Source organism: Phalaenopsis equestris, unplaced genomic scaffold, assembly GCF_001263595.1.
Source record: "Phalaenopsis equestris unplaced genomic scaffold, ASM126359v1 Scaffold000204, whole genome shotgun sequence".
Taxonomy (NCBI): Eukaryota; Viridiplantae; Streptophyta; class Magnoliopsida; order Asparagales; family Orchidaceae; genus Phalaenopsis; species Phalaenopsis equestris.
In genome coordinates this window covers 865536-887676 of record NW_018164646.1, presented here as the reverse complement: position 1 = coordinate 887676, position 22141 = coordinate 865536, and the positions used below count along the sequence as shown (strand labels likewise).

At 35.9% G+C, this 22141-nt stretch overlaps 1 protein-coding gene across 2 annotated transcripts in view; it reads left to right on the top strand.

Moving 5' to 3' along the window:
* LOC110023003 (probable cinnamyl alcohol dehydrogenase 1) overlaps nucleotides 1-22141 on the top strand; it is an 85144-nt gene that overhangs the window by 14127 nt on the left and 48876 nt on the right. Inside the window, exons 4-7 of one of the 2 annotated variants that reach the window (XM_020722192.1) lie at nucleotides 9755-9985; nucleotides 11452-11737; nucleotides 15969-16119; nucleotides 16256-16589. The exons of the other annotated variant lie outside the window; for it this stretch is intronic. Coding sequence (XP_020577851.1) covers nucleotides 9755-9985; nucleotides 11452-11737; nucleotides 15969-16119; nucleotides 16256-16452 — 865 coding nt within the window. The 3' untranslated portion in view covers nucleotides 16453-16589. Of the gene's footprint in view, nucleotides 1-9754; nucleotides 9986-11451; nucleotides 11738-15968; nucleotides 16120-16255; nucleotides 16590-22141 lie in introns of those variants that run through there. 2 annotated transcript variants of the gene reach the window in all.

The window sequence follows — 22141 nt, the reverse complement described above, 5'->3', positions numbered from 1 at the left end:
GGCCCTGTTGGGATCTTTTCCCCTGAGTCTTCACAAAATAGCCCATAGCCGCTCTTTCGTAAGACGATGGTCTTGTGCCAAAGATACTAAACATCAAAGGAAAATAGGAAGTGGTTAGAATTTCTAAAAAGGTGAGTCTCAATTCTAGTTTTCTAGGACGGTCAGTAGGAACTCCTAGAGCTAGATCCTAGGCTCCTATGGAGGAGAAGAGAAGACCTCACAAAAATGAGGTCAACAGAGACCAGATAGACTAAACCATACTGGTACAATAAGAGTTTCATGATTTGGGTCAAAATCAGGAGACCACTCGAGTAACTTCATTGACTTGCCTGCAATATTAAGATATTTCTTGGAGAAAATTCGGGTGTAGTCTTCAGCAACGGTTAGTTGAATCAACACATGTCTCACGTCCATGAGTCTCACTTTCCACTTGCCTACTAGTTTTGCCTACTAGTTTAAGATCATCACCACTCTTTCTGATAACTTCCATAGGTGGGTGCCCCCACTTAAATTTTCCAATAAGAGAAAACTTGAATTTCTCCATCATGGCAGAAATTTTTAAATCAAACAAAAAGATTGTTGTTTTCTCACTTTTCCTGCTTCCCTTTTTAACAAAAGGGCAATCACCTGTACCATCACGACAATACTTATAGCTTGAGGAGAAGACAACCGCCGACTCCACCTGAGGGTTACCTACCACGTTGGCAAATGAGACTTTGTCAAGTTCAATCAAAAAAGAAGGGAGCGCCATCAGAGCTTTGTTAGCGTTGTTGTCGGCTAGGGAGAGGCGCAGGCAGAGAGGCGCAGGCAAAGGCGCAGCGTCGAAACAGGCCGCCGACGCAGACGCGAGCTGCAACAGAAACAGAAGAGTGAAGTTGTCAGGTAGGGAGAGGCGTAGGGTCGAAGCAGAGGAGCGACGTAGATGCAGACGCCGACGCAGACGTGAGCTGCAACAGAAGCAATTACAGACGAGTCGTCGACGTCGAAGAGAGGCAGTAACTTCGGGATGAAGTGAGTCGACGAAACTGTGTGAGTGAAGGAGAGATGATTAAATGCGAACCCTAGCAGAGATGCTCTTGATCGCGGCCGACATTGTGTGTGTGTGTGTATATATATATATATAATTTTTTAAATAATTTTTTAAAATGGAAATCGATATCTGACATAGGCCCAAATATCGATTTTTCATCCGTTTTTTGGCTCCATGATGAGAGCCAGCGCCACGTGCCTAAAATTCCAAAGCCCCCACGCCACGGTGGGATCAAGCACCACGCCACCAACAGGTCAAGGCTTGCTGCACTATATATATATATATTCTTTAGCCTTTCTTAACACTTATAGCTTTTTCTGAATGCTTTACTTGGTTGGCATGCTCACATGCAGGGAGATTGACCTTAGCGAGCAGCTTCAACAAGCCATCTCTTACCAATCTACTTATTCTCTCCTGACCAATATGACATAGTCTAATGTGGCTGTGGCATTTGATTTGATCAATATTTTCATCTATATACATATATACATATATATATGCAATCAGAGGAAAAAGTAGAAATAGATATTTTATACAAAACTAATCTTACAAAAGTATCTATTAAAATATTATTTCCATACAAATTTCCATCGAAGTAAAAAAAAGCTAAGAAGTATTATTCATGATCATGTCCAGAGAATTTTCAAGTCGTAAAAGTGAAACACGGCATGTAGATGCAACATTCCTTCAAATTTTAATTTGACTTGATATGAACACTTTTCGAGCACATCTTTTCATCCAGTTCCCATTAACAAGCTTTTTTCTACTTAGTGGCACTCCATGGTAATCAACAAACCCTCTTTTGTTTATAGTAATATGGTTGTTTTTCTGCATCCTTCTGTGTCTTATCGCACGTCTGATGATGCTTAGAGGGGAAATAAAGTTTGCAATGTTATGTTCTCTCCCAAAATGATTGGAGGATGTCCCGCATTACTATGAAAGGTCCTCCTTAAAGTTGGGGGGTTAGGAGAAGTTGGATGAGGAATCATATCACCTGAGAGTTTTGAGTCGAAGGTGGATGATGCAAGTGTCTTAAAAGTTGGGGAAGACCGAGACAAAGGGCTAGTTGACATAAGTGGTACTGCAGACATCGTTCATTTTGCTTCCTTCTCTGTATATACACCCTTAGCTCAACTTTAGTTTGAATCTCACCACCTTTGGATTCAATTTCCTTATTTTCCATTTCCTCAATTCATCCCACATCACAAAACAAGATATTGCTCCCACATATACCTCTCTCTCATCAATGCTACTCACCCTCTTTGCCTCATATCTCCAATATCTAGCAAGTTACCGAAGGTTGAGGTCATCTCCTTGGTGTAGTACGGTTCAAATTCTCTAAATGAGACATTCATGCCCACAAACAGTCTCTTTTCTATTGAGCTCTAGCAAACATATCCCTTCTGGGTAGCACAATAACCAACAAACAAACATTTCACAGCTTTAGGATATATCATCTCTACTGATTATCTGTTATCCTTCACAAACTATATACATTCAAACACCTTCAATGGGAGGATCCCGCTATCATCTTCTTTTGACATATGAAAAATAAATTTTCAATCAAACACCCTGGAGGACATCCTTTTGATCAATTGAGTAGCTGTCAAACCTGTTTGCCCCTATAAGTATTTTGGGATATTCATTGAAATCATCATGCTTCGGGCTACTTATAGAAAATGTTTATTCTTTTTGCTATTCCATTTTGTGTCGATGTGTATGGACACGTGTTTTAATGTTGTATCTCTTGGGCTGACAAGTATTCTCCAAATGCTTTGTAAGTATACTTTGTAATTATTAGAACTCAATATCTTCTCGAGTCCGGATTGCCTTGTGGAAAAATTTAAAGAAAAAAAACACATCATCCTTATTTTTTATCAAATATAATCAACTAACACGAGAAAAAAATTAATAATGGTCACAAAATATCGATAACCATTAATAGAACTTGTTGAACAAGGTACCCAAACTTCAGAATGTAGTCCAAAATACCAGAACTCCTATTCCCAGAGTTGATATAAATGCTTTAGTAAGCTTGCCAAACTATCATAAACATGCTTTTGATTATTTGTCATTTCATATAACGAATAATACAACTGACTCAATAAACTAAAACAAGAGTATCTCATACATCTGTGATGTAGGAGCAACATATCCTCCACACTCCTCTCAAATTCTCCTACTCCAACACTCTTTATCATGGATGTCAAAGCTGAGTCTATCCTCCTCCGGTCCAAGTACCATAATTCACATGCCACGTTCTACTACCGAGTGTCCGACCCATCCCTTTATTTTGGAAGATCACATTAGGAATATCAAAACAAACAACGCATTTAAGTTGGAGAATAATTACACTAGTGGATATAAAGTTCATTGAAAAAAATGGAGCATGTAAAATATTGTACAAAGTCATATAATTGGTACCTCTCACTATACCTTTATCAACTACAGGTTGTGTTGTACTATCAGAAGTTTGGATATTTTTTAGTACTGAGGAGTATGAACAAAACTCTATTAATATCTGTCGCATGTCAAAATGCACCAGAATCTACTATTCATGATGATCCTTTGCTGGAAATAGAGGCAAGAGCATGTGTATCATAAATACATTTGTCGGAGTGAACATAAGTGACAATGTTACTTTTTGATGACGACTAGTTGGAAGTCTCCTCAGCCCCATCTCATGTTGCTTTCTGTTTTCTTTTCAACAACTCTAGACACTCATGATCTTCATTCGTAAAAACCACACTTGTCTCTCCCTTCTCTACTACCATCAAATTTGCCCAGCATATCTCTTTTGTACTTTTTCGACCGCCACTGCCACGATCACAACCTCCACCTTGTTCACATCGACTTGTCTTTCTCTTCTTAGTTGGTCTAGGACAGGTCTTGCTCAGATGCCCAACTTTACCATAATTGTAGCATTTGCGAGTCCCATCCTGGATACTTATCATACTTGAGCTCACGACAGCCAAAGCTGATCGCATACCCGGAAGTCCACTCGGCTTAGAGTTTAGCTTCATGTGACTCTCCTACTGTATCATGGCAGCAATGGCCCCATCCAATGAAGGGATGGTCGCTTGAGCTAGGAGGACAGATCTCCTCTGATCAAAAGTCGGATTCAGATGGGCTAGAAACTGCATAGTCCTCGTCTATATAAAAATTCCACTTTCGTGCACTCTGGGTCACCACAACTCGACATTAGTGAGAAGTGATCAAGATATGCTCACAACCGCTCCAATTCTATGAAGTACTCCTGAATCGATCTATCACCTTCAACCACTGTCTCTATCTCACGCTGAATCTGTAACACTCTCTCATGTGATTCTCAATTTCAACGTAAATCTTCTTCGATTCACCCATATGTCGCTCAACTTTTGAATGTCATCTACAAATGATGCAATTGATGGAACCATCAAGTTGAGTGACTATGTGTAAAGCAAGGCATGTGTGGTCTCCCACTCATCCCTCTCAGCATTTTCACTATTTTGTCCGACCCCTATCAGATATCCTTCTAGTCTCTTCCCTATCAGAACAATCTCGATTCAATGTGACCAACTCAAATATGTGATTTGTCCATCAAGTTTCAGATTCATAGGAGAGAGACATAACTTCACTTGTGAAGGGGCACTTATTGAAGTGGCAGCTTCGTAGAGATGCAAGCTTCCTTTATAAGCTCGACCAAGACCTTCAGAATTTTAAAATCTTTCTTTTCCAGGAGCTCCAAACCTTTACCTCCCACGCTATCTCTGTCTTCTGACATTATCAATTTAAATATTCCCCAGTCTTCATCGTCCTCTCATGCATGTAGAACCAAAGCTCTCTCCTCCACTACTCTGGTTTTACATTCACTTCACCCTGCCCTACACTGAGCCACTCGAAACATTCTTCCACGATTTAACAACCGAGTCATCGTTTGTTTGGTCCTAGGGCACGTTCAAGCGTGCCTTGTACTTCCGGGGTCACTGCAATCGCACGTGTATTGCAAGCATCCATCACAATCGCCTTCCCATTTAACTCTTATCGCAACTTGTGATCACCTTTCCAGTTAGCTCTAATCGCGAGTCTATTGCCAAGGTTGACACCACGATCCCTTCGCCGCTCGCGCAACAATCTCTAATCGTGATTGTTTCACAATGACAAAGCAAAAGGAAGATCGTAGTTCATCGTCTCCACATGCTTGATCGAGTAGCACCAACGATGCACGTTGATTCCGAGGAGCAACACCAATGCGATGACTTTAAGGGCTAGGCTCTCATACCATAAAGAAAGAATTATTGAAAAAACCTTTATCATATATTCATAACATGGGCTTAAATAGGGCATTTCAATGTTTTACAGATAAGCCTGTAGACTTCTTCGATATTCCTTTTTTATCAATAGGAATCTAAAATAAGGTTCAATTCTGAACAACACTATCATAGTCTTAAGAGTCCATTATTATTATTATAGAAATGCAGAACATATAATTATTTACACATAATTAGTTTTATTTATTAATTTTATCGAAAATATGAAATTGTCCAAATGCATCATGATAATTCCACTGTGCTCATAATTTTTACCCAATAACATTTCAAATAAATACTTTTAAATAAAATTTGGAAACACAACATTTATTTTTGAATCAACTAATTGCATCATAAACAAGTTATGCATTGAATAAAACAAATAAATTAAATTTGAATAAGTTTTGAAAAATGAATTTTAGACTTAGTTGTGGTGTTGCATCACCACAGGGCATCATTACTTGCACCTTTGACACATACACTGTGTACTGTCATGCCACTTGTGTGTCAACCGTTATGTGTGGCTATTGTTGCACGCCTTGTTTAAAATTATTGAGACTCGCCTTGAGGCTTGTCTCAATTTTTTTAAAAAAATTTGCAATTAAGCTTGCGTCTTATTGGGTATTAGATGAGATTTTTGTCTCACATAATATGAGACCCACCCCGAGGTGTGCCTTGCCTTAGTTTTGAGGAAATGTATGCAATTAGATTTAGGATTTTGTTAAAATAAGTAAAATAATTCTAATAAAATTTCTCACTTATCCATATAATATGCAACTAAGAATGTAATTGAAGTTGTTGCTATCAGCATACTCATTTGTTTTAAAATCTAATAAATATTTGTATTAATTATTCAATAAATTAGAGGAAAATGATTGACCTTTAATATAAAGAGAATGAGAAAATTATATCATAAGGATGAGATGAGGGAGAAAGTAAATTGTTGTGCTGATAATTCTTATAAAGGTGTGAGCTTTTAAATTTAAAAAATTAATTTTAGAGGCTTATTATGTTCTTACTTTGATGTATGAAAACAAAGTGTGGGAGAAACTAATTATATCGAACTTATTTTGAATTACTATGTTATTATGTTTTATACAGATGCTTGTATAACTCTTCTTATTTTATAATTTGACATTGGATACAACAATAACAAGCATTTATCCCATTAAGTGGTGTCAGCTACAAAAATCATTTTTCTCCATTGCGTTATATTGATTGTCATATTTTAATTTAATTCTAATAAATTAAGATCATTTTTTATACAATATCATGAATTCTTTTTAGGTCTTCCTTTGTCTTTCTTGACATAAGTTGAATCTAAAAAATCCACTCTCCTAACCTCTCCTAACAGGTTCATCAGATGGTCGAGGCTTAATGTGACCAAATTATCTAAGACGAATCTCTCTAATTTTTTCTGCCACTGGAGCTACACGAACCCTATCACAGATATATTCATTTCTCATTTTATCTTTATGTGTGAAGCCACTCATCAACTTAAGCATTCTCATCTCGACAACACTTAACTTAGTTTTATGCTTCTCTTTTAAAGGCCAACATTCAGTGTCATAAAGCATTGCATGTTTCATCACCATCTTATAAAATTTTCCTTTCAGTCTAAGCGGTACTTTTCTATCACACAATAAGCCCGAGACATTCCTCTAATTTAACCAACAATCTTGAATTCTACTAATAACATCATCTTCTATTGCACCATCACTTTGAACAATAGACCCAAGATAGCTAAAGCATTCTCACCTTTTAATAATTCGATCACCCATAGTTACAACTTTATCACTAGTTCTACTCAAACGAAGGCTTTTAGACTGCAATGTAGACCTCCATAATTCAAGTTTTTTCTGAGTTTTTTCTCTAGTCTTATTCACAAGACGGATATCATCAGTGAAAAGCAAACACCAAGGTACATCTTCCTATAAATGTCCAGTAAGAGCATCCATAACTAAAGCAAAAGGATATGAGCTTAGAGCTATGTAATCCAATTGAAATATAAAAATATTTGGTAAATCCTCCTTCTGTTCAAACACAAGTAACAACTCTAGTATACATATCTTATGACTTGAATGTAAGTCATATCAACATCTTTCTTCTCTAGAATTATTCAAAGGATATCTCTTGGAACCTTATCATAAACTTTTTTCTAAATCAATAAAAATCATATGTAGATCTTCCTTATTCTCTTTGTACTTCTTCATTAAACCTCTCAATAAAAGTATAGCTTATAGCTTCCATAGTAGACCAATCCAAACTGATTGAGAGAAATTTTTCTTTCATGTCTTAAGAAATCGAGAAATCTTTGTAATACGTCTTAACCTATGTTCAGTTACCCTCTCCCATAATTTTAAAGTATGACACATCAACTTAATTTCTCTATAATTTGTACACTCTTGTGCATCACCTTTATTGTTAAAAATGAGGACCAAAATAATCTTCCTCCACTCAGGCATTATTTTAGTTTTTAAAATAATATTAAAGAGTTTAGTAAGCCAAGAAACTCTCCAATCTCCCAAATATTTACACACTTCAATTGGGATATCATCAGGTCCTACAGGCTTTCCACCCTTGGTTTTTTTTAAAGCCTCTTTTTTTACTAATACGACTATAAAAATGAAGCATTTTATTACGATATTAAGATCACTGAAGTAGATAGTATTTTAGAGACTTCATTGAAAAGTTTATCAAAATGACTCACTTACCTTTGTTGAATTTCTTTTTCTGAGAAAAACTCTTTTTGATTTTCATCTTTAATACATTTTACTCGAGTTAAATCTTTACCTTTTTTTCTCTTTACTGGGCTAGTTTATATATAGTTTTCACCCTCTTTATTATCTAATATATTATAAAGATTATTAGAAACAGAATTTTAGCGTCACAGGTTGTTCTCAAAGATTTCATACGGGTTATTTTCTCAGTTCTCTAAGTTTTTACATTTAGATCAATTTTAATAACATAACTTCTTATGTTTTATCTTTTCTTGCACATTATTATTCTACTATCAACTATATTTATTTAAAAATTTCTTTCCTTTTAATTCTCAAAGTATATCTTTGTCACTTGTTTAATAGTGTTTGTTATTTTGTTTCACATGTAATTTGTTTCTTTATGAACATCCTAAATCTTAAAATCTCAAAGTTTACTCATAAAAATAATTTTATGTCTTTTAGGTGCTCCATCTAATTCTATAACAATAATTCTTAGTATTCTTTATTTTACAACTCTTCATCTTAAAATCCAAAATTAATAATCGATGTTGAGTATTTAAATCCTTACTTAGAATGGTCTTCCAATTTTTACATTCCCGACGATCTCTTCTTCTCATAAGGGAATAAACAATATGTTTTATTAGATCTATTCTTATAAGTGATAATATGCTCATCTTTTTTCTTGAATAAAGTATTAGCAATAACAAAATCATACACTAAAGTAAAATTTAATATGACTCTACCTTCTTTGATAATCTCACCAAAATCATAGCCACCATTAATATTTCTAAAATCTTCTACCACTCTACCGACGTGTCAATTTAAATTTCCTCATATAAAAATTGTTTCTTCAAGAGCCATCATTTGTATTAAGTTTTCTAGGTCATTCCAGAATTTTTCTTTAAAATCTATATCTAAACCTACTTGAGGGGCATAAGCACTTATAACATTAAAAATTTTAACATTAACAATAATTTGACTTTGGATATTAACGTGTCATTCTTTACTTTAAACAATTTATTTCTTTTACCATATTAGGATATTAAAATTGGTGCATTTTCACTTATTAATAAGCTATAATGTTAATATATTGTTTCTTATTACATATTTTAAATTTAAATATAATATTTTTTGTTCTACGTAATTTTTTATTGTTAGTCTTGCTCTTTAAAACGTCTAGAGACTTGTGCCTCATCACACGGATAAAAAATGCCTCGGTAGCTAGTTGTGCAATTTTAAACTTCGGCTGCACCTGCTTGCATTGCTTTATGTTGTAAACTATTACCACATTCATATGCCAATGCCCCAAAGCTTGTTGCTCTGTTTGCTAGGCTGCTTTCACATATATCATACTTGAATGTGACCACCACAAGCCATGCATTCTGTTTGTGAAACTAATCATGAACTTAGTAGGAACATAAATGTAGCAAAAGGTCCCATAATTTTGTACTTTGAAAGAATTGTAACTGTCATTATCATCTTCTTCTTTATCCCAGCTATTTTGGTTGGCTTTATGAACGTGTAAATCTGAATTATACAAGGAATTTTAAAAACCCTAAGTATCAGCAGCATAAATGTAACCCAAAAATTTTAGGTTAATAAGTGATAAACTTTGGCAGCGCAGTTTCTTGTTTATCTTATTTGTCGAATTCTGAAAATACATTTTTGCAATTTAATGTAAAAGTATGTTGTTGGTTTTTGGTGATTTGCCTCAGGCATGAGATTGTTGGGGTTGTCACTACAATTAGCACTGGTGTTACGGACTTCAAGATTGGAGATATAGTTGGTGTTGGAGCTTATATTAATTCATGTCAAACGTGCAAGTATTGCAATTCTGACAAAGAAAACAAATGTGCAAAAGGAATAACTTTTACATTCAATGGCATTGACATAGATGGCTCAATTACTAAAGGTGGATATTCCAGTTATATAGTTGTCAATCAAAGGCAGGTTACACTTCTATCTCATTTAGTTTTCCTTTGTGTCGATAGAAGTTTTAGAAGATATTGTTATTATTATTATTATTATTATTATTATTATTATTATTATTATTATTATTATTATTATTATTATTATTATTATTATTATTATTATTATTATTATTATTATTATTATTATTATTATTATTATTATTATTATTATTATTATTATTATTATTATTATTATTATTATTATTATTATTATTATTATTATTATTATTCCTGGTTGAATATGATGTTCATGAAAATATCCATTTGAAATCATGATGCAAGGATGAAACTGAAGTGGGTACATTACATATTTGAGTCTTCATATTTGTAAAACAGATTTTAGATGTTAAGAACCAAAAACATACATTTTAGAACACCTGGTACTGTTGGCTAAAATTATATTTAGAAGATACGTAGAAATATGCCAAACCTGGGTTTTCCGCGTGTTCAAAATTCATCCAGGAATGAATATTTGCAGCATATGGTTTCATAGAACTGGTCATGTTTTGACTGAAGAGTTGTTGATTTTACTGAGGGAGGAATATCCACGATGCGTTGATTAACTAGAAGGTTAGAAAATGATCAAAGTAGTAGCACAACTATTTATGGGGAGTCATTTTTGTTCTAGATTATATAAAGGGAGTTTAATCTAGCCCTTCAACTCATAAAATATGAGCCAAAATAGTCCCGCTTTTAAAAGTAATGGAAATAAAACATAAATTTAACGGTTGGTTGTTAGATTAATGGTATTTTAGAAATTTACATTTTCTTTATCTAAATTTATGGAACTGAATTTCCTATATTTTTTTTGGAACTGAATTTCTTATATTTTCTTTAATCTAGCCAACGTTCCTTTTATTTCTGAATTTTTTTTAAGATGCTCTATGATGAAATTATTGAATATTTATTTATTTATTTTAAGAATTATTATTGATAAATTACCTATAAAATATCACAATTTTGAAAAAAAAAGGTCATTTATTAAATATTGTAAAATTTCAATATGTAATTTCTTAAAATACTCTCTTTTTTTTTATCATCGATTAACTTTAAATTCAATGTCCATTATATTTAATGATATGGCTATTTTAACTCTTATTTTAAGAGTTCAGGGACGAAATAAAACCTTTTATGTAATTTTTACTAAAATGGCGCCCTACAAATATTTGCCGGATAATTTTAGTCCTATCACTAAAAGATTTTGATGATAACCAACGTTACTAATGGAAAATAATAATATGGATATGTACGATTCTGGCTATCATTATTGAAAAATGTCAATTTTCTTAGCGATTATATCTTTAACATGTTTTCTATCATATAATTGAACTGTTTTGATAAGTTATTGATGCTTTGCAATGATTAGTCATAAAAGTTTCTGATATGCTTCATAATTAATGGCATAACATTTTGGCTGAAAATATTTTTTTTCTATCCTGCAGATACTGCTTCAAGATACCTGATGGTTACCCTCCAGAATTGGCTGCACCTTTGCTTTGTGCAGGGATCACTGTGTATGCTCCAATTATACACCATCATATGAACCAATCCGGCAAGTCTCTAGGAGTCATTGGCCTCGGTGGCCTTGGTCATATGGCAGTTAAGTATGGAAAAGCTTTTGGTTTGAAGGTGGTGGTTTTTAGTACAAGTTTATCCAAGAAAGATGAAGCCCTGGAAATCCTTGGTGCAGATGAGTTTGTGCTATCTTCAGATGAGAAACAAATGCAGGTATACGTTGCAACCCGCTTTCCTCTCTTTGGCTTAAATATTGTTTGCTGAATGGTTTGCCTCTAACAAGTTAGTAATAGTTGCTTCGTACCTTATTATGACCAATAGTTTCACTAGTCTTCTTGGATGTTGGTGCTCCAAGTGTATTATTCTCCTTGGTGGATGAGGATAGTAGCATTATTTTAGAATATGCATATAGAATGTTATCACAAAGTTTTTTGGACAAAGAAATTTGATTTGATAGAATTGTTCATTGCAAGTTTGTTGACAACTGATTGCCCCCCTTGTCACACCTACTGGAAGATTTCATACCATTTAAAATCAGCTTGTCTTTCTATGATCAGTAGGTACATTTTTTGGGGATGTGTGCCTTTAGATTATATGTGGACAATTGTTACAACACCCAAGTGACAAATTGAATTGTCTTGTTGGGTTGATTTATTGCTTTTCCTACTAATGCTTTATTAAAGGCCCTTCTGTTTCACCTTTGGCTTATATGCTTCAACTTTCAAAGATGTGATGTGAACGAAGAAAGTTGGTTTGCTGTTGGGGAGGTGCTACACGACTTGTTAGAGGATTGGATGGCACTTGCAGGGTAGACAGAGGAGCCTTTATCTTGGGGGATAAAGTTAATGCTTAGAGAGAGAACCTATGAAAGGTTCCATGCACTGGATTGGTAGATGCGCTTTGTAATGGAAAAAGAGGAGGATGACGTCCAATATGTGTGTTTAGGCTTTAGAGCCTTTCTTCATGCTGTAGTAATTCATTGTAAAAAGGGAATTATGTATAATACAAGAAAAGTTAATCTCTTCTTGGTCAAAGCATAGCGATGAGAGACGGGGAAGAATTCGAGAGGTGGAGGCATCATCTTTTCGTAGGCTATACATATTTATAAAGGCAATAAAAGATTCCTATTGGCTGTAGCTAGGATTTTGTCAGTCTCCTAAAAAGGTTTTACCATCCATTTTGTCTTTTAGCATGGGTGATTCCATGTAGAGAGTATGTGTCATTTTTGGGTTGGCATCAGAAAAGACGGGCTTTATCAAACTTGGTATCAGGCGTTGACATTTCAGAGGGCTAATATTGATGGTCTAGCTAATTAACACAACCTTCTGAGCTTTTCGAGACATCTTGTCAAGCACCCGCTCGGGGATGATGTGTCCATTGTATGATTATCCATTGTCAGAAGATGAAAGGGATCTATGCTTCCTTTAGAAGATTATAACACCTTGCAGCAACCTATATGATTCTTCTATTTCCTCCTTAATTATGTGACACAAGGGTTGTCCTCCAAATGCTAAACCAGTTTGGCCTGGATCGGTTTAGTTGAGAGAGGAGGCTGAAGTGGCCCCCTCCCTCCCTCTTTTCATTAGGCGGAAATTTTCCCTCCTTCCTGTTTCCACCCATCCCTCTTCTATTTATATGTGTTTTTATGGTTTAGTTTTTGTCGTATTCTGATTTCAGATTCTGTGTGGACAGCCATCGGCATCATCTTTTCCCTTTCCAGGGCTGCATCGGGCTGCATCTGAGGATAAGTGATGCTTCAGCTGTATCTGGCTCTGAAGTGGTGGTTATTTTCAACGTTCACCCTTCTCCACATCCTCCCTTCTGCTGCTTCCACCGCCGTACTATCTGCAGTCTCCCATGGACAGCAGATCTGCTGTATCTGCAGCCCCCAAATCCTTTGCCCTGCCGCACACCATCAACCACGCAAGCCGCTCCTTTCCCTTCAAACCCAGCCCCCCCAAAGGCAGCTTCTTTTCTGCCTCCTGCAGTCCCCATACATTCCCTGCCCCCTTCTATTGCTGCCGCCTAACTCCTGCGCCTTCTCCTCTCCCAATTGCTAAGCTGACGCTGCCTCCTGCAGTCCCCGTATATCCCCTGCCCCCTCTTCCTTTGCTGCTGCCCTTCCCGTAATCCCCCTTCCAAGCCTCCTTATTTTTAACCATCACACTGCTCCCAGCCCCTTACCGCTGCCCTTCCCGTAAGTCCCTTTCCCCGCCACCTATTTCCTAACCATAGCACTCCCTCCACCTTTCAACCACCTCAATATCCTATCCCTCTACTTCAGCAGCCGCACAGCCCTTCCCTTCTTCCCAGCTGCACCCCGGAATTCATTCCTTCAGCCTTTCCCTGCAACCCTCCCTGCTACAGTCACCACAAAACAGCCACCAGCTTTCAGCCCCTACTGCCTTGCTGCTCCTATCCCTCACTTATACCCTCCTTCCTTAAACAGCAATCTCCCCATCCGCTCCCAACCTGCTATCCAGCCACCTTCCACCACCTTCGCCTTCGTCCTAGAATGTTCTTTTATGTTTGTTGTCTCTTATTTCCTGTTTTGAATAGTCGTCGTTGTAACCTATTTGAATTTCAGCAATAATATTTCTGTTTCAATTATGATTTGGATTTCCTCCAGTATAAATATGTATATAGCCTAGGACTTTTAAGAGGATAATTGAGCAATTGCTGATTTTGAACTCTTAAGAAGTGAGGATGCCTTGCCCTTTTCTACCCTATTTCTCACTTATCAGGCTTTGATATGTGCAATAGGATGGACTCTTTCTGTATTATGCCTTACTTTTTTTTTCATAGAGAATTTTCTCCCTCACAACACAGTTGTAGAAGTTATAAAGACAAATCAAGTAAAATGTTGGTTCCTGCTGGTCATTCCTCTTAATCCCTCTTCAGGGACAATGGTCAATCCAAAGCCTGCTGGTTCTACTCTCAAGAACCTCTCATCAATTCTCTCCCTACACATCAGTTACTTTTCTCAATCCATGGAGTATCTTGGGTCAAGGACTTGCCCTTTTGGGGCATGCGACATGTCTCCATAAGCAAGGCCAATTTTTGTCCTTTCTATTTTTGTTTCTCTTATTAAGAAATCATTAGAACCAATTGATGTACAAATTTTGTGAGCATGGTTTATTTGAAGGTGGAACTGCATCCACCATGAGTGATGGCAGATTTTGTTATATGCATACTTGCCATGAACTTAATTGTTTGGATCAATAATATATAATTTCTTTTGTTCTTTGTATATTTTGAAGCAATCAGAATAGCTGTGCCGAAAAACTGTCATAATTGTAATATAGAAGAATGCCTTCATATATAGCATTTCTATTAAGATCCATAAAAGGGGCCCAATGCAAGCCTCTCTATCTATAAGCAAAGTAACATCCAACTAAAGCCCCAGCCACACAAGATCTAGAAAATTGAGTGGTGGCACATTTACTTGTAAACGCTTGCCAAATATAAAACAAACTGACTGAAGTAGTGTAGACGAAAGTGAAATAAAAAAAATCTTCTTTAACATTTTAACATTTTCTTTAAAAAATCACTTTATAGGCTTGTCATGAAAAAAATATCAGAAAGGAAGAAAGGAGTTGCTAGTCTTGGAAACCTCAATCTTAGTAGAAATAAGAGTTGTTTTAACCAAAACATGGTAGTCTGTTTTTGTTGAGGAGAATTTGATTCTTGATGATAAGATAATGGGAACTGGATAGATGATGCCTGTTGAGATCTAGAGGCTCTTGCTCCCCAACAACATCAGCAAAGGATCAGGAAGCACTTCAAATGGTAGAAACAATATCTGTTGGTGCTTGAATGACATGAAGTTGAAATTGCAAGGGAAACATTTAGCACCATAACTGACGGGGTGGCGATGGAATAACCTCGTCAAGTAAAACAACTTGAGTAGATGATGATGATGATGGCATGGAAACCAAGGAATGATCTTGAGGCATGAGAAGAGAGGAAGCATGATCAACATAACTTTTTGAGCACAAGTTAGAAAATGAGAGCAAGATTGAGATATTCAGGGCATTATCCAGGGCATCGAGGTAGGAGATGGCATGGGCACTGCTGCCCTTGAATGTGCCGAAAGAAAATGACATACAAAACACTCAAGTGTGTAATCAACGCATAGAGGAGCATGTGAAAAACTCAGGCCTTGATGTGGGATTGACGAGAGATCTCAAAAGGAGGGATTAAGAGGGGACATGAGCTGCCATAAGAAGCTTGAAGATTCATTAAGAAGACTATGAGCAATGATTGCAGGCTTGAAATATCTGGCAGCACACACAACGAATGGGACAGTGTTGTGTAATGGGTAGGTACAACAAGCATGCATGTGTCATGCTGCCTCTAGCTGCTCATAACTCAGTTTTGCTCTCCTTCAGTCAGAGCTGTTCTCAACTCTTTTGTGTAAAATGGTTATTTGTCTTTCTTGTAGGCACTGTCTAACTCCCTGGACTTTATTATTGATACAACATCTGGGCCTCACCCATTTGAGCCTTACATGTCTATTTTGAAGACAGAAGGCACCCTGGTTCTGGTTGGTGCACCCGGCGAAATTCGAATGCCTCCCGGATCCCTCATTTTTGGTATTTCCCTTTTCTTTTTTTTTTATAAAACAACTATTTTTCATACCAAATGAATCAATAAAATGAATAAAAAAATGTGTATATTTTTATGAAATTAGTGCAAAGATGCGTGAGATGTTTAAATCCTCATTTGTAGGCTCAAAGAGTATTTCTGGGAGCGCGGTGGGTGGTACAAAAGACATTAAAGAGATGTTAGAGTTCAGTGCTGCCAATAAAATATACCCAAAGATTGAATTAATTCCAATTACATACATCAATGAGGCACTGGACAGGCTTGTTAAGAGGGATATCAAGTACCGCTTTGTCATCGATATTGAGAATTCTCTCAAATAAGCACGTTTTTTTAATGTCTTTTTTTCTTAAATGCCGAATATTTCTCATGGATCCAACTCGAATGACACATTTAGCTCTTTTTTTTTTCATTTTTAATATTTGTACTGTTTTTAATAAAAAAATTAATTTTAGTTGAATTTATATGACACTGCTAACTCTTTTTTTGATATTGTTGGATTGAAAATCTTTATAAATACTGTATTTTACTCTGCAGACAGCTTTCATTTGTAGTAGTTTTTTTTCCCCCCATTTTGACAGTGCAATTTGAAATTGTTGTTCTGTAGATCATGGTTTAAAGTATCAGTTTTGGAATTTCCTTGAGGAAGAGGATTTCTACAGTTTGGTTTATTAGTTTTGCTCAAATTGCATCATTATTTTTTGATTTTGTTGATAAACTAAGAGTGCAATTTTATGTTAGATGTGATTCAAAGCATCATTAATATTTTAGTTTTTTATTTTGTTTGCACATCTTTTTTCTAATTAAAAAAATGTTAATCATTTTTTTTAAAAGAATAATATACTATGTAGAAATTATATATGAGACATGTAGGTATCTTCCAAGTTTGTTTTGTCTGCCCAGCTTTGTTATATTTATAATATTGTTTCAGGAGGGTTTTTGGTGAATGTCAATCAGGAAGGATGGAAATTAGGCAGCTAAATTAGGAGTTTTCTATAATTAGGAATTAGGAGCTTTCTATAATTAGGAGCTTTCTTATTTAAATTATTTCCAATATTTTTATTATGATTTATTTCTCTTTTAGTTGAATATTTAGATTAAGAATATTTATTATTAAGTTACCTAAAATAGATTATAGAAAATATTTTGTGCCTAAAATAGATTGTAAGATTATTATTTAATGGAATGAAAGCAAAGGGAAAAGGCATCGTGCCTATTCAGATTTCAGCCTATTTTTTCTCAAAATTTTGACATTGTATCAGAGCCAAATTTTTGCACTAATCACCGGTAGTCGTTGGAGAACCGTCAAGATTCCCTTCCCTTCAGTCTTCTTGCGGGACGGGAAGGAAGGAACTATTTCTTTGTCTTGATTCGCCCATCTAAGGATTTTCGTCCGCTGTGACTGATTCGTCCGCTTTCGATTTGCCTTCTTCCATCTCCCACATCTGATTCTGTCTCCCGCGTTTGATTACATCTTCGATCTGCGATCCTGTTCATTTGTTATCTCGTATGTGATTAAAGTCTCATCCGCAATTTGCGATCTCGTTCACTTCGTTTGCTTCGTCTGCTTTGGATCTCCTTCGCTAGCCATCATTGCTTCTGCGACATCTTCGACTGCTTCTTCCGCTTCGGCTTTGTCCGCTTCGACTTCGACTTCTTCGTCACACCCAAGGATTGAAGGCTTCGACACTCCTTCCTAGACCCATGGCTTCGACATCTCGGCTTCAACACTTTTGGTGTGAAGATCAAGGAACAAATCGTCCTCATCGTCGCAAAAAGAATCAATAGCATTTGGATTGTATAACAGGACGCGAATCCTACTTGTGGGCTATGATCAGTAGCAATTGGATCATGACGCGGATCGTACTTGTAGGTTATGATCGATAGCATCTGAGTCGTGTAACTGGATCCTATTTGTGGGCTAATCGGTAACATTTGGATCAGGACACAGATCCTACTTGTAGGCTATGATCGATAGCATATGGATCGTGTAACTGGATCCTATTTCTGGGTTATGATCGGTAGCATTTGGATCAGGACGTGGATCCTACTTGTAGGCTATGATCGATAGCATCTGGGTCGTGTGACTGGATATAATTTGCGGGATATGATCGGTAGCATTTGGATCAGGACATGAATCCTACTTGTAGGCTATGATCGATAGCATCTGGATCGTGTAACTGGCTCCTATTTGTGGGCTATGATCGGTAGCATTTGTAGGCTACGATCGATAACATCTGAATCGTGTAACTGGAAGCGGATCCTTCTCGTGGCTATGATTCAAATTTCTGATGAAAAATGATAAATGATTTCTTGCTTTTCTTTGCTCAAATCATGTTATGGTTCAGGAGTTGTTTCCGAGGCTTCGACTTTCTCGGCTTCCGCAGCTTCGGCTTCGACACTCACGACTTGAGGATTTTTTTGTCCTAACAGTGTTATCAGTTTCTTGTTGGCAACTTGATGCTTCCTGATCAGTCAATATCAATTTGTGGGAGGGATATCAATCAAAAAGGACAGAAATTAGGTAGCCAAATTAGGAGTTTTCTATAATTAGGAGCTTCCTTATTTAAATTATTTCCAATATATTTATTATGATTTATTTCCCTTTTAGCTGAATATTTAGATTAAGAATATTTATTAATAAGTTACCTAAAACAGATTATGCACTTTATTTTGTACATAATAGAGATTGTAAGATTATTATTTAATGGAATGAAAACAAAGGGAGAAGACATCGAGCATATTCATTATTCAACCTATTTTTCTCAAAACCTTGATTTTTGCTTGATTTCTTCGCCTGCGTTGTTTACATTCTACTTTGTCTTTCTTTTCGACTCGACCAGTCTCGACAGATCATCTCCTTCGTTTGAACTCCACCCGCAGTGGCTCCCGCCTTCGATCTCTTTCGATCTCGCTTGTGTCGCTTGTGCGTGGCCACCGTGTTCCAAAGATGGAGAAAGAGAGCACGATCATAAGCTACGTATACGAAACCCTCGATCCCTTGGGCTCCTCAACAGGCGACAGGATCCCGTTGCTTCGAGATCGTACAACGTTTTCTGGAGCGAAATAATTGCCTTCGTTGACTTAGTTGTGGACATTCTAGTCTTCGATTACGTCTCCTTTGCCTTCTCGCGTCTGGTTTCATCTCCCGCGTTTGATTACAGCTGTGATCTTCGATTCTGTCCATTTATTATCTCGTCTGCGATTCAAGTCTCATCTGCAATCTGCGATCTCATTCGCTTCGTCCGCTTCGGATCGCCTTCACTAGTCATTGCTGCTTCTGCGACATCTTCGACTGCTTCTTCCGCTTTGGCTTCGTCCGCTTCGACTTTGGCTTCTTCGTCTCACCCAAGGATTGAAGGCTTCGACGCTCCTTCCTAGACCCAGCTTTAGCGCTTTTGGCGTGAAGATCAGGGAACAAATCGTCCTCGTCGTCGCAGGAAGAATCGGTAGCATTTGGATCAGGATGCGGATCCTACTTTTAGGCTATGATCGATAGCATCTGTGTTGTATATTTGGATCTTATTTGTGGGCTATGATCAGTAGCATTTGGATCAGGATACAAATCCTACATGACCCTACATGTAGGCTGTGTTTGATAACATCTGGATCGTGTAACTGGATCCTATTTGTGGCCAATGATCGGTGGCATTTAGATCGTGTAACTGGAAGCGGATCCTTCTTGTGGCTATGATTCAAATTTCTGGACGACAATGATAAAGGATTTCTTGCTTTTCTATGCTCAAATCATGTTATGGTTCAGGAGTTGTCTCTGAGGCTTCGACATTCTCGGCGTCGGCACCTTCGGCTTCGGCACTCACTGCTTGAGGATTTTTTGGTCTCGATAGTGTTATTAGTTTCTTGTTGGCAAACTGATGTTTCCTAATAAGCCAGCATCAATTTGAGGGGGGATGTCAATAAAAAAGACGGAAATTAGACAGCTAAATTAGGAGTTTTTTATAATTAAGAGCTTCCTTATTTAAATTATTTTCAATATCTTTATTATGATTTATTTCCCTTTTAGCTAAATATTTAGATTAGGAATATGTATTATTAAGTTACCTAAAATAGATTATACAGAATATTTTGTACCTAAAATAGATTGTAAGATTATTATTTAATGGAATGAAAGCAAAGCGAAAAGGCATCGAGCCTATTCAGATTTCAGCTTATTTTTTCTCAAAACTTTGATAGTGAAATGGAAAGACTGATCTCATAATATCTGGATCTTCTGGATATGTATATAAATCTTATTGCATCATTTAGATAAAAATGAAGTATTTGCTAATATTAAAGAGATCAATCACTGTTCTACAATGACACGTGGATGCTAAATTTTAATATTTATTTTATGATGTGGACTGTTTGAAAAAGACTCATGAGATTATTATTCGAGAGAATTATATTTTTCTCTTGAAATTCCAGCTTTAGTATTACTTGCTATTCCTCCACCATTGTCAATACATAGCTTATTTTTTAGATTTAGGTAGGTTTCATTTTGGCAACAAAATAATAAAGAATTTACGTTTGTTTATTCTCGAAATTTAGGGGATTTGTCAGAAGAATTTGAAGAACATTAGCATGAGATAGTTAGAAAAATAATCGACAAGCATTCTATACATCACTTAACAATCTTTTGGCATTGATGTTAATTTTCCCAAGTGATGTTGTGAGAAGTTATCATTATTATGAAGCTTCCTGCGTCAATCAAACTTTAGAGGCTTATTTGTTTATGTGACATTGAACTTATGTGGATTCAACAACTGCTTCTGTGAGTTTATGTGGCATTGACTTGTGAATGCAAGGAGAGAAAATTTTAGCCAAGGTGGTCTGGGAGGTTTCAAGTGGGGGCTGGCCACTCCCTCTCTGTCTCCCTTTGGTAGTTACCTTGGTAGTGAAGATGTTCGATGAAAACGTGTTGAACATTGTATTTGAACACTTCTTTTCTCTGAAATGAAATATTATGAGTTGATTATGTGAAACCTTGGATGAAGAATTCTCCATTAACTCGAGGCCTGGTGGTCGACCACCCAAGGGATGGTGATCTCCCTCTAAACCTGCTTTGGTGAGTAAGAATTTTCATTTCTCCGCATTTCTTTTATGCAAATCTTATGTTGTTTGTGTTAGTGATGTTGTCTACTCTATGTTCCAAAAGAAAAACTCAAAATATTGTGTTTTAGACCTTTATTTTATTATTTTAAGTGAGAGATTAATATTGGTATGATTATTATCCCATAAAAATAACTTTAAAAGCTATCATTTTGTAGTTTTAGCAGTCTTTAATCTATTGTTGTGATGGGCAAAAAGATCAAAGGGAAAAAGTATTATTGGGGCATTTAATTCTATTATCTTTTCTAAGAAAATGTACACCATCAATTGGGGTGTGAAAAATATTTATAAGACTTTAAATTAAATGATAAATGAGATAAAATCAATTGTCATAGGTAATATTAGTTTTCTTCATTCCATCAATTGTCATTCCTCTAACCAATCATTTGATCATATTTATCATTAATTTTAAAATCTTTTTAACACATTTTTACTCTTCAATTGATGGTATATGATTTCCTATAAGAGGAGTGAATTGATTTAGGGAGCCAAGTGGTAACTTTTCTCTAATTTTGATGCCCATCATAGCAGTTAAATATAACTATTTAGAATAAAATACAAAATTATATTTTTTTTATTTATCTATAGGAATTAGACAAACAAAACATAATTTGGCACTTTTACTGTAAATATCTAAGTAAATTTAATTGAATTAGAACTTTAGCTTATATGCTAATTTTATTTTGATAAATTTATAAGTATATAATCCATTATTTGCATGGGTAAATGGTTGAAAGACTTTCTGTCTGGTAAGGTGTTCTTCATAGATCTTAGAAAGGGGTTTCATTCAAGCTTTTCATGTTTGCACTCTACACACTTAAGCTTCATTCACATACATTCTTTTCAAAATTTCCACATACAAGAAAAGACAATTTTATAATATATATATATATATAATATACT